At 40.2% G+C, this 13,296-nt stretch overlaps 1 protein-coding gene across 1 annotated transcript; it reads right to left on the bottom strand.

Annotated features, from left to right (window-relative positions):
• Positions 1–815: 815 nt before the first annotated feature.
• Positions 816–10,639, bottom strand: fsd1 (fibronectin type III and SPRY domain containing 1). The gene is made up of 13 exons (XM_076088551.1): positions 10,510–10,639; positions 9,597–9,692; positions 9,334–9,465; positions 8,356–8,457; positions 8,080–8,102; positions 7,506–7,627; positions 5,475–5,684; positions 5,296–5,394; positions 4,833–4,980; positions 4,606–4,688; positions 3,786–4,037; positions 3,378–3,466; positions 816–3,261 (listed from the first exon to the last, which is right to left on the bottom strand). Exons 1-13 carry the CDS (start codon positions 10,522–10,524, stop codon positions 3,151–3,153), a joined length of 1,482 nt encoding a protein of 493 aa, XP_075944666.1. The 5' UTR covers positions 10,525–10,639; the 3' UTR covers positions 816–3,150.
• Between the last annotated feature and the right edge of the window lie 2,657 nt (positions 10,640–13,296).

The raw sequence follows: 13,296 nt of genomic DNA, 5'->3' as shown, positions 1-13,296 counted from the left end.
TGGGAACCCCTCCAAACATCTGTGAACATCTGCCAGGGACACGTTATCGTCACCGAGTTTCTCTTGTACATTTTGCACATTTACGACTGACAACGGTGTACATTTTGCCAATCCATTTTTCTACATCAGTGTTGTTTTTGTCTATCTTTTGTAATGCAATCAGCTGTTGAATTGTATTGTAAATATTTTTACATAGCTAATATATATATATATATATATATATATATATATATAGTAATATATTACTGCCTCTCTATACAGTGAAGTGTGAATGAAATAGGGCTGCAACCAACAAATCAATCTCATTATCGATTAATCTGCGGATTGTTTTCTAGGTTAATCGATTAATCATTTGGTCTACACAATGTCAGAAAATAGTGAAACATGTCCATCCCAGTTTGTTAGGAGTCCAAGGGGATGTCTTTAAATGTGTTAATATGTATATAATATCAAATAAAAAACAGAAAAGCAGGAACTCTCCATATTAGAGAGGCTGAAAACAGCATTTTCTGCCATTTTTTCGCATGAAAAATACAATAATCTTACATTTTTTTCAACGAATCGATGCAGCTTTAGAATGAAGGAATACATAGAGTAGAGTTGGCTTCGGGTTCTTGTACCCATTGTATATAAATATAAAATTATTTCACTTTTCAGTGAAGTAAAACTCTTGCTTCCGTCACATCAAATCAGAGACATGTGAACAAGCAACTTGTAGTATGTGCTATGCAGCAGTTGGAAATACATTTTACGATGTTCTGTCTTTTTCCTGTTTTACAACTTGTTTTTGTATAAATACAGTTGAAATCTGTTTCTTAATTAGTTTTTATTACTGGTTGAAGCAGAAATCCAAGAACAAAGTGCTCTCGCTCCTTTATTACCTCAATGACTGGATGCATTATAGTGGAACAATTAAAACTATTTACAATAAATTGTGACACTGTGTCAACATGTGACAATAAAGTGAACATAAATCTCAGCTGGGTGTTCCTTTTAAAGCATTGCAGGCTACAGTTATTCAGGAGATGCACACAGAAGGAGCAACACGGCAAAGCAAGACTGTTACCACATGTGACCTGGACGCTGTGCACAAATAAGGACTTCATAACATCAGTTTTCCAGAGTTTATGACTTTTGTTTCTCACCCAGGTGGACCCCAAACCTGGCTACCTCTCATAATACAATGTGTTAGCAGAGGATACTTACTAGCTATTTGTTATATTTGTTCTACGGACTCATAATGGGATTCCTCTTCAGTAAATAAAGGGGTGTTATTGGGTATAGAGACACACACACACACACACACTGTACAAACAAGCATTAGGGTGCAGTCAGGTGAATAGAATGAATACAGTAGTTATTTCCAAAAATCCTGAAGCCATTATCGGATGACTCCTCTACATAAAAGCTGATAAAAGCTCCCTTCTAACTCTCTGTGCCGAGTCTTTCTGTCAGATTTAACTCCAAAGAAAACAACAGCAGCTCTGATTCAACGACTACAAAACGTGAAATGCAGTGAACACCTTTAGGTCTGCATGCCTCGGCAAGAAATGAAACACCACATCTCTAATGTGTGTTGTTCTGATGAGCCATCAGTTGTTAAAAAGTGTCCTGATATGATTAACTACATTCTATTCAGTAGCGTCGTCGAGGAGCAGATTGTTATTTGGGTTAAATAGGTCGGCTGATCGGTGGGTGATAATTACCGCTAAGCTACGTAACAACCAGGTTATAATGACGCTGACGACACATTGTTTTAACTTAATTAGGGAGAGCATTCAGTTAACTCTCTCCATGACACACATGTCTGTAATATAATCTGTAATATAACTGTATAATTATAAGCATTCATAAATATTCATAATGATTTATATCAATAATCATAACACATTTCACAACGACTTATACGGTCAAGTGTCGTAAAACTTCACAATTGCATAATTATTTAAGTATGCAAGTATCAGTGTATTTGAAATCTCATGGTTGTAACACATTATATTTCTTTAATGGATTATAATCACTGTTATTATACATTATGATGTCATTATTTATGGTCATTGTTTGTTTTAAGTGAAAGAGATATCATGAAATCTATGCAAGAACACACAAAACCTAATTATTATAATTATAAAACAGTGATAATAATGCATTATAAAAAGATTATGTTTTGTTGTTATTATTACAATATTATGTACTCTTATAATAACATAACTATATTAGTAAAAATGTATGTTACGTTTTATGTGTTGTTCTTGCATAGATTCAATATTTTCTTCACTTTTCTTAAAGTAAACAATGACCACTTAGAGTAAATTAAACATCACATTATATTGTGATTATGAAATTATGATTGTGACTATGAAAACATAATGTATTACATTTATTTACAATTATAATACACTATGATCCTTGAAAAATGCTTATGAAGTATTATGATACTTGACCTTATAGGTCATTATAAAATGCTGTATGTGTTATGATTATTGTAATAAATCATTATGATTTATTAGTGCTTATTAGTGCTAATAACTATAATCATACAGTGCTATAAGCAGATTATAATGCTTTACAAGTATGTTTATGATGCATTGTAGACATGAGCGTCACAGAAAGTGTCACCACATTGGTTTGCAGTGAAATACGAGCATGTGGGTGCGGATCACCCGATCCGGTTTGGAAATGAGAAGGAAGGCACAGGGAGAGAGCAGACAGGTCAGGTCCTCGACTCTGAACCTGCAGCTGACAGTACGACTGACAGTTTTGGTGATGGCAAGGAAGGAAGGAATGAAGGAATGAAGGAATGAAGGAATGAAGGAAGGAAGGGCAGCGGCCAGCGCTAAGTCTTTGCTCTAGCAGCAGTAGGACAGTGCTTAAATGACATGAGAGGAAAAACTAGTACAGCTAATGTGTTCCCGACAATCACAACAGCCAGAGTCGTACATCGGAAGAGTTCTGTCACTGATGACTCACTTGTTCCCAGAAAAACCATTTACGCAACACAGAGACTGGAACAGGCTGAGCCATCAAACTCCGGTGATGTAACTCTTTGATACGATATGGCTTGGACCGCGAGAGGAGGTGTTCTGCGGCGGCGGCGGCGGTGGCGGTGAATGTGGTTCGAAGCAGAGCTGGGAGGCGTCCAGCTGTTCTCTAGGTGAGGCTGGCGTTGGAGCTGCTGGTGCCGCTGTTCTTCCTCTGGCCGCTCTGCACGGCGCTGGGAACCTGCAGGCCCGTCACTACCGAAAAACTGCCGTTCCACACCTGCAGGGGAAGCACCACATCAACAGGCGGTTGAAAAAACAAAAAGGGCACGGGGACAATAGAGCATTCTTTTAGATAACAGGGGTATTTATAGACGTCAGGAGGACGTTTCTCACCATGAAAGCTGGTATAACTGGCTGCTGGAACTTGGTTTTGAAAGTGTGCATCAGCTGTTTAGTTTTGGAGTCGTAGAAAGACAGAACACCTGGAGAGAATGAAGACATGTTTATTTTAAAAAGTAGGGCTACAACTAACATGTTTTCATTGTTGGTTAATCTGTCAATTATTTATTTTTAAAAATAATAAATTCAACTTTTAGTTTTTAAACTGTCAAAATACTTTGAAGAAAGTCCATTACAAGTGCTCAGAGTGAAACAGTCCAAACACAGACTCACTAACTGAATATAGACCACAACATATAGACTGTGTATTTGCAACATGCATTTTATTTTGCGGGGGAGAAGCTCTCAACAGTGATTCTGTCTGTGATCATTCGAACAGTGCTAAGTACGTGTTTATGGTACCTTCGTCATAGTTGACGTAGACCCCTATTCTGTTTGGGATGGCACAGTCCAGTGCTCGAGCCTTGTTGTTGTGCTTTGCTGTGAGGCTCTGCTGCAGCCAGTTGTTCAGATGGATGCACCAGGAAGCGCTGCTTTTCCCCAGCTGGTCGAATCGTCCGAGGCTCCGCAGGGCGACGCCCACGGCGAAGGCCTTGCTCTCCTTGTCGAACCGCACCTCCCAGTACTGCTGGCCAGCGTCGATCATCGTGTCGGCTGTCTCGACACATAAACCCAGATTATTCATTTCTAGACTTACAGCGTCAACACTTTCCGTAGGTTGAGATACATGTTTTGTTTTGCAAGTAAATCTAAACCCAACACTGGCTCTAGATAGGGAGGCTTTTGTGTTTTTTACGTTAGCTGAAGGCCACTGTAGTTCTCCGACATGGTATTCAATCTACAACCTCACCACTAGATGCCACTAAATCCAACACACTGTTCCTTTAAATGTGGATAAATATTATGAATGCAAACAATTATCTCTCCCGATCTATTCAGGAGCTTAACATACATCTTGGAAGCCCGACAGGCTAGCTAACTAGCTTACCTGGGTAGCTACAGGCTGGTGTAGCAAGGCAAGCTAGGCTAATACGCTAGCCTACAAACTCATTAAGGCTCGAGGCATATTTTTCATGCATTGCCAGTGTACAAAGTACAAAGGGGTTTTCACTGAGCAGTGAATGTTACTCAGCTGTTAAGTTACAACTCCAGTCTGGTGTGTTTCAACCCTTCGAGATGTAGAAATGCACGTTTGTTGTGTGTTTACAGTGTGTACTCTCACCCAGCACTGTGTAGGACTCCGCTGTAAATCTGTCCCTGCCGGGCCGGGCTGTCGGCGCTCTCTTAGGTGACATCAAAGCTGACCTGATGAGACAGACGAACACTCAAAGATTCATATTTTTTAGATGTATTCTAAAGGACAGTAAGTTCATGACCACATGGCCTTATGAGGGTTTTTATAGTAAAATATTCCGGTTTAAAGACCCTGCAGATTAAATTCATACACACCTGGCTGGGGAGTGCATCGGGGAGTTGGTTCGCGTCTTTTCCTTGCGGATGTCCTGTATCTTTCCTCCACAGCTGTCCCACTCCACGCTCAAGTCCTCCACCTTCAGGTTCTGGTGGCACGAACCAGCGTCCAGTTTGAAGGTGAACGCTGCAAATGGAAAATGAGTCAGCCATCCAATATTCACCTTCACAAATTCACATTTGTTTCCTTTCCTATGCTTTCCCACACCTCAGACACACAAACACACACACACACACACACACACACACACACACACACACACACACACACACACACACACACACACACACACAGATCCTCACCCACTGACTAAATGTTGATAATTGGCCTGTATTCACTGTTCTGTTCTTGTTGTTCAGTTAATGTCTTGTCTTTTGTCTTGCAATTTAAATAAATAAATAAATAAATAACAAAATAAAACCTAGTTTGTGTTTTTCTCACCGTGGGTTTCTAGCGTGACCGGCTCAGAGAACTCTCCTGCCACGGCTTTGTTACACGCTTTCACTCTGAACGTGATGTACCGGGTGTCAAAGCGGAGACCTGAGAACAAAAAAAGAATCCCGTTATGAGTCAGACTCGTCACAGTTCAGACGACAAAAACACACAACCCTCCGTCCTACCGGTGAGTGTGTGCTCCAGCTCTCGTATCCCCTCCACCACCATCCAGGGGTAGTCCTCTCTGATGCGCGGCGGACCCTCGTGGTTCGTGCGTCGGTGCTCCAGTATGTAGTGGTCTATCTTGTTGTCGGGCTCCGGTAAGGTCCAGACTACAGTCACCGTGTTGTCGCACACCTGGGACTCTGAGACCTGGATCTCAGGAGTGGCGGGAACTGGAGAGAAGACACCGTTTGTTAGAAGGATTATCAAAGAATCCACTTCCTCTACCTCTTCTTCAACACTTGATATTTCACTACAGAAACTAATGAGCAAAACTTAAAAAATAAAGACACATGAGCAGATTTAAAATGATTATTTAAACACATTAAACGTTGATAAAGAGCTGTCACATGGGAACAAAGTCACCGCTGAATTAATAGACTTTTGCCACTTGGGGGCAGAATTACCCCAAAACTAGCTGACAGGTACACAACCATTGTTGAAAGATCAAATTTGACAGTTTCCAGCCCAATCACAACTTAAAACCTTAAAACTCGCCCACTTTAATAAAAAACAAACCAAATCATAACCTTGCCACAAACCTGTGCAAAACCATAAAACCCTTACAGAAAACACATTGTAAGCACACAAATCTGCTTCAAGTAACCGAAGATAAAATGTTTCATAAATAAGATTTGGAAACCCACAGAGAGTGCAGTCAGACAATCAACGACACAAAACGCCATTTCTATGTCAAAGTTGATGACGTCAAGGTAAGTAGCTCCTCAACGACAATAGAATAAAACAATCAAACAGTTCTTAAATTGAGCGGACACAACCAAGTTTACTGAGTTTTGTATTTGTGTTTTTGACCATAAAAACAGCTTGTTTGGTCATTTTGTTTTCACAATATTTTCAGAACCACCAAATGTTGACAAAAGCAGCCCAAATTAATCAAAAGTAGGCCAATGGCGGAAACCTGGCAACACTGTACACTACCTATCATACACTTTAGCTAACGCGTTGTAAATGTACACATCAATCAGACACGTAGCAACATTATTATTCATTTGGAGTAATGTTTTCGTCCACCTGATGAAGTTTAGTCTAGAACATCCGTCTCCTTGTCTGCTAAATGTTCAACTATGATCAGCAGCTAACCACTACCTAACAAACAGGTGGTTTACAGTAACTACGTGGGCTGTCAAACCACACAAGTGCATTAAAAGAGGTTAAAGAGCCTCACACAGCTGCACAGTTGGGTGATAATTCTCTGCGGTTTCATCGCTGTGAGCGGCAATACGTGTAGTCATTTGACTCGAATATAAAATAATGATAACTGGGGCATTTTGAATCCAATGCAACACGCGGCTTGTTTGACACAGAGCCGTTGTTTTGCTCCGATTAGACTTTGTGAGAGTGTTTTGTTTATCAAAGTTAAAGACACTTGTCTTATCTGTAACATTGATGTTCATGTTTGATCGCGGTGACGCTGAACTGCCAACTCCGTCAAATAGTCAAATTGTAATTTGTAACGGTGCAAAAACCCTCTCATATAAATACAATTCTGACTTTAATCAGGTCCTAAAAAATATATTTTATATTATTTTTATTCTGAAAACAAGTGAAAAAATATGTTACTTCATTAAGAAGAGTTGTTTTTCATTGAAATGAACTCGTCCAAAGAACTGATTGTATCTTGAAACATGAAAGTATGAGGCGTATCGAATTAGAATTGTAATATCTGAAACAAATTGATTTGCATGGAAAAGAGGCGGTATACTTTTACTACAATGGCGAACATTTTTACATGTTTTCGGACAAAAATTACTTGATAATTATTTTATTTTTTTATTAATTAGTGAAGTAACTAGTAAATACAGCGGTTAAATAAATGTAGCGGAGCCAAAAGTGCCATCACTCCCTCTGGATAGAGTGGAGTAGAAGTATAAAGCAGCATGAAACTGGAGTAAAGTGCTGGTGTGAGTGATACTTAGTTAGATTACATCACCGCTGCGGTATCTGTATTTGTTGGGAGTAAAAGTGGAGCAGACCTGGGAGAAACTTGAGGCCCTGCAACACCTCCCTCTCCTGGCTGAAATCCACCATCAAGTGACTCATGTTGTCGCTGGCTTTGGCCTTCAGGGAGAGGCGAAAGGCTGGAGCCATTGTCACGCTGCGGACAAAGAGAGACACACACACAAACACACGAGCACACAGAGTGGAAACAAGCGTTGTCCATTATTCAAACGGATCAAAGAGGCGAAAAACAAGGTGATTCTAACGCTGCTCGCTAAGGAAAGGCCCACTAACTAGACTGTCAGGTTCTACCACTGAACTCATCAACCTAATCGAGGTTTAAAAGCGGAGCTAGAGAGGGAGTTCATCCAGGGAGGAGGAGGAGGAGGAGGAGGAGGAGGACTGACACAGGATGGTACAGACTAGAGAAGACAGTGGGAAACACAAAAGGCTCTCGAGTGGAAAGTTTTCCATACGGCTTATTGTCTATGAAATGGGTGCGGTGGCTACATGTTTTGAATGCATGCACGCTACATTATGAGATGGCTCAGTGGTTAACAGGAGGCTATGAGGGAAAAAGGGGAAGCAATGGATGGCAGAGTACCATACCTATCCTTAATGTCTTTGGCCGCCTGGAGAGGAGAAGCAGAGAGGGCGGGGGAGGAAGAAGAGAAGAGAGGAGAGATACGGAGCGAAGAGAAATCTGAGTCGTAGTCCACCATGTTGTCATTCAACACAAAGAGTCGCTGGTGGCTGTGTTAAAATAACTGCTAGTGTGACACCACTGGAAGGACAGATTAAATATCATATGTATATATATGGATACTGGATTTCACAGTGTAACAGTGCAGCAGCGTTACATCGGTGGCGGAGTGAGTCAGCTACCTGATTGAAACTGTCCGTCTCAGAGGAGCACAGCGTCTGGTTGGCGAGCTCCAGCAGCTCCTCCGAACTCTCCAGGGCTTTGGAGCCGGCACTCAGCTGACTCTGAGAAGGAAGTAAAACATAACCGGGTCTTTCATTTGTTTTGTTTTGTTTATCTTTAGTATAATGGGACCAGTGTGTTCTCTGCAGAAGCGATGGGAGTTAGCTGCATCATTTGAGAGTCATTGCTCGGTCCCGAGGCTGCTGGAGTTTTATGTGCACGTATAAAAAAAAAAAAACGAGAACTTCACACAGTCGATGGTATTTTGACCCGGAGGAATTAATAACATCGGTGCATGTTTGCTGGAATAGTTTCTGTAGTTTCTTTTTGCAGAAAAGTGAGTTTTCTTATCATATTATTTATGTAATCTTTGGGCACAAATAATAATATGATAAAAAAATGTCAGTACCTCAAAAAAAAGGAGAACAATAAAGTATTTGGTTTCTATAAAATCATAACAAGTTTAATATCAACGATATGCACACAAATAAAATATTTGATAAACACAATGTCAGTGTTTTTCCTCATTTTTAATAAATCCTGACTTTGACTTTAGATAAAAGTGTGATTTTTCATGTGATCTAAACATGTAGATTTCAAGACTTTTTAGACAAACAAACAATCACAATGTAATCAAAATATCATAATGAATTTAGTCTCTGGGCACAAATTGCTCTCCAGATGACCTAACATCTAAAAACTCATCGTGAGATCTCTGGAATTTGTTTATGTGTTTTCCTTTAAATGTAACGTTTAATGCTAAAATGTATCAGGCGTCAGAAAGGACGAGAGAGAATGTCACAAAACGATTATTATTATTTACTCGACATTAAACGCCAACAACAGAGTAAGTTTCTCGCTAAAGTTTGAATTAAAAAACAAACCGTAAGCAATCAAATAATAACAAATGTGCTATTATTATGGACAACGGCAGGTACCTGTAGGTCATATGTGCGGCTGGCTCTCTCCTGTTTGATGCGCGTCACCATGCTTTCCTTCATCTCGTCCAGGACCGAGTGGAGGGAGGTGAACTCGGACTCCAGGTCCTCCTGGACTTTGTTGGAGTTCGCCTGGTGCCGCAACAAAAATAGGGAAACACAGGAAGTCAACTTTTTTCTGTATCTGGACGAATGCACTTGCTACCAAACGGTGTGCAGAAAGGATTCAAGTTTTCATGTATGTTTTTTGTTGTTGTTGGTACCTCTAAGTTGTTGAGGCTCTGTTTGACGGTGCAGACGAAGTTTGAAATCTCCTCATTCTTCATGGCCAGCGTGTGGGTGATCTTACGCAGGGATTCCTAAAGAAAAGACACAAAATTCAACATTTTGTTATTCCTGAATTTGAAAAAAACAACAGAATCTGGTCCATTCAGACTGAAAGAGCCAACGCCTGAACAATACATATTTAATATTCTCCATCAGTAGCCTTTAAAGTCTGTGGGTTAAAGAGCGGCTGCAGGTTTCTCCTCTAACCAAACTCTGCAGTGAAGGAGGAGGTTGTGCTCATCAGTGTTTGAGGAGAAGGACTCATGGAGCTCCTTTATAAACATCTGTTCTTCAGATGTGATGGGATCAGAGAGGGACGAGGGAGGGAGGACACTTCACGGGCGGAAGGATGCGCATTTATAATCTAATAATGCAGCTCCAACAACGATCGATCAGCCGGCTTCAAAGGGACACACACCGGGTCGGTTATCATACGGATCAAACCTCTGATACGTTACCACACTCCCGGTACGTTTATATCTCAAGCTGTCCGTCCCACAGTGAACGAGTCCATTCATACTGAACCACTGTGTAATGTTTGTTGAGGCGAGAGGAGCTGCGCCAAGGCCCCCTCACTGCCTCTCCTTTCCGCCGGACTATAACGCCGATACATCGATAACAAACTCATCGATGACATGCATGCTCGAGATAAACCTCACCTCCAACCGGACAAAAACGCCGGTTCAAATATTATAACACCAGTGTGAAGTACGAGTTCGTACCGCATCCACAAACTCCCCCGATTCTGCAGCTCGTCCCCTTCCCTCCTTCCTTTGTACGCTACGCCCTGAAACCCCCCCATCAGAGACACCTGTTCCTCCGGGTCCGGTCCGGTCCGGTCCGGCTCACCTTCTGGTCTCCCATCGCGCCGCTCGAGCCGCAAACACCGCCGGGTTTTCCTCCTCCGTTCTCCCGGTTATTTTCGGTTTAGTTGCACGGCGGAGCTGGTACTGATGCTGCTGCCGGAGTGCAACGCATCTTCGGACGGACACCAACCACCAACGCCTTTGGGCCGTAGTGCGTGGTGCGCATGCGTCAGGAGAGGATTCTGGGTACTGATGTTTCTGTTGCGCGGGTGCTGCGTTCAGGTGCCGTCGGAGAAGAGACAAGGCAGTTTTGGGATTCAAACGTGGCTTTCTTTTATTTATTTTTTTAAAAATTATTCCGAAAAAAATATTAAAATATATATATTTAGTTTTTGGCTGACGAGTGAAGATGGTGGCTATAGTTTGAAGAGTTTGAGATATGACTAACACTTTAACAACATAAACAAACATGGCAAAGAGCTTTACAACATAAAAGCAAGGCTAAAAGAAATACAATGTGACAGCAATGAATAAAACAAGAAACCTAAAAGTCTAAACAAAGCCTGATATTGAGCGTCAATATGGGAATGGTTCTCTAGGAACATAATGTGAAATACTTTTAAAATCAACTATAATCGTGACAGTGACAGCTGCCCCATCAGATGCAGTGCAAACAACTAACTATAGTCAGCTTCACTAAAGTTGTCTTTGTCAGTTAGTTTGTGGTAATTTGATGAAATATAATTCTTCTTTTTTAAGGAAAATGCACCCTGAGAGCACAATATGAAAAAAACAACAACAACAAAAGTGTTGCTTTTGTCGCAAGGCCTCTTTACAAGGGTCACAGTAACACAGGACCCGGTCGATATTATAGGCTACTAGTGGTGCAAATCCCCAACAAATATAATGTATTAATAGTAGCACATATTTAATATATTGAGTCTCTTTGGTTCTTAATCAAGCCTTGCTGATATATGATGTTATGTGTTTTAGACTTTTTGTTGTTTTGTTTATAAGACTGTTATTTGTTCTTTACAAAAAGAAAAGGGATTTTAAATCTCAATGGGACTAATATGGTACAATAAAGGTATAATGTAGATGTCAAGGTTGAGTTTGATTAAAAAATAAAACAATTCGTCCTTGATGCATCAACTACTCTTGTGGTATGAAAGGAGGTATGATTAGTTGATTAAGGGTCCAGGGCATTACTATTAAACTCAGGAAGCATACAGCTCCAGTTATAACCCTTCATGGCATCACATATACTGTAGAAGGATCTGGATAACACAGATATCCCTTTACATTTTCCCCCAGGCAGTAAAATAACAGAATCATTGTCTGATTTGACATCTGTCTGAAAGTGCAGAGTGAGCTTTATCTGCGTTATTGTGCGTAAAACAAACTGAATTAATTGATCTTGTGTGTTAAAGTAATCTGTTATTGTGTATTTGTGGGATCCAATAGAGATAAAATTGTACATTTATATTTCTGACTTTGTAACCACTGCATCTTTAGTATATAATATTATATAATTATTGATTAAAATAGTTTTCTTTAATCATATTGCCACTATATTACCTTATTTTTATATAAAATAAAACATAAAATAGTACCTTTGCTTTTGAGACACAGCTGTAATTGTTTCCACCCCCAAAAAGTACAAGTTACACATAAACTATCAGAACACACGAGGAGATTCATCATCATCATCTCTGCCTTTTATTTCAAAAACAGTAGTATAGTGGAAATTTATAGTATTTTCAGTTTATTTGAAAATACAGATGAGTTATGTATTTCAGCCACAGCGCTCATCTAACTCTACTGTCCCACTAAATAAATGATTTGTGATCGTTTCTCTGCTCACATTACAGGCAAGAACTACTTTCAGTCTCTTGAAGTTCACACGGTTGAGGTTTCAGAACTTATACGCTCACTGCACTCCTTTGGTCTTCACTGTGATGAACAGATTACACACAGACACTAATTATCATGCAATCAGGTTTTTTGCCAAGTAGGTTTTCAAATAAATTTGGCGTTTGGTGCATAACAATAAACATAGAAGAGAAAAAAAAGATCAAAGCAAGTACTTGATTTAAAAACACATAACTGAAAAATGTAGAAGTCATTGTGTTTTTACAGTTTTTGTTCCCATCAGCATCGCAACTCTTCTGGATGAAACTATTCTGTAAGAAAAAACACTTTATCATCGCTCATCTTTGTTGTCTCTACTGCAATTTATCTTGTAGGCTGTGGTGAGAGATTGAATCAGAAAGTTGATACACTCCATCGTACTCAGTTGTGTCTTGTCACAGGAAGCCAAAGCGTCGCGTTTCTTGTACACCGCTATGGGGACAAGGTGAGATGCGTTTTTAGCACCCTTGCACCAAAACCCACAAGAGTTTCACAAACCCCTCGTATCATCGTTGTGTGCCCCATTTTTTTTATTTCATTTAGCAAGACAGTGTCTGTTTATTTATCTCACTGAGGGATTCACTGTCTGTCTGTCGAAGTGTGCCAACAGCAGGATGTACAATATTAGCAATACACTTTGATGTCTTTTGATTAAAAGTACCGTTTGGTCAGGAATCTCTCTTGTCTTTTTGAAAGCCTACACTACTTTCCATCTTCAGTTCTTGTTTAAGCAACCTTCACTACAGTCAGTTCCTATACCAAGTCAGCAACTTATTCTCAGAGTACACTAAAACAAAAAACAAAAAAACCCTCCTCCCACCCACACACAGGTTTTTTTCCTTTGTGTGTGTCTAGGGCTCTGTCAGATGTGCAGCAGAGACAGGATGAGTGTGAGAAGAAGACCACCTCTCACATGATA

The sequence above is a fragment of the Anarhichas minor genome, unplaced genomic scaffold (genome assembly GCF_050575085.1).
Source record: "Anarhichas minor isolate MPS153535 unplaced genomic scaffold, ASM5057508v1 ptg000010l, whole genome shotgun sequence".
Lineage (NCBI taxonomy): Eukaryota > Metazoa > Chordata > Actinopteri > Perciformes > Anarhichadidae > Anarhichas > Anarhichas minor.
Note: the sequence above shows the minus strand (reverse complement) of the source record. Positions and strands in the feature narration are given on the sequence as shown.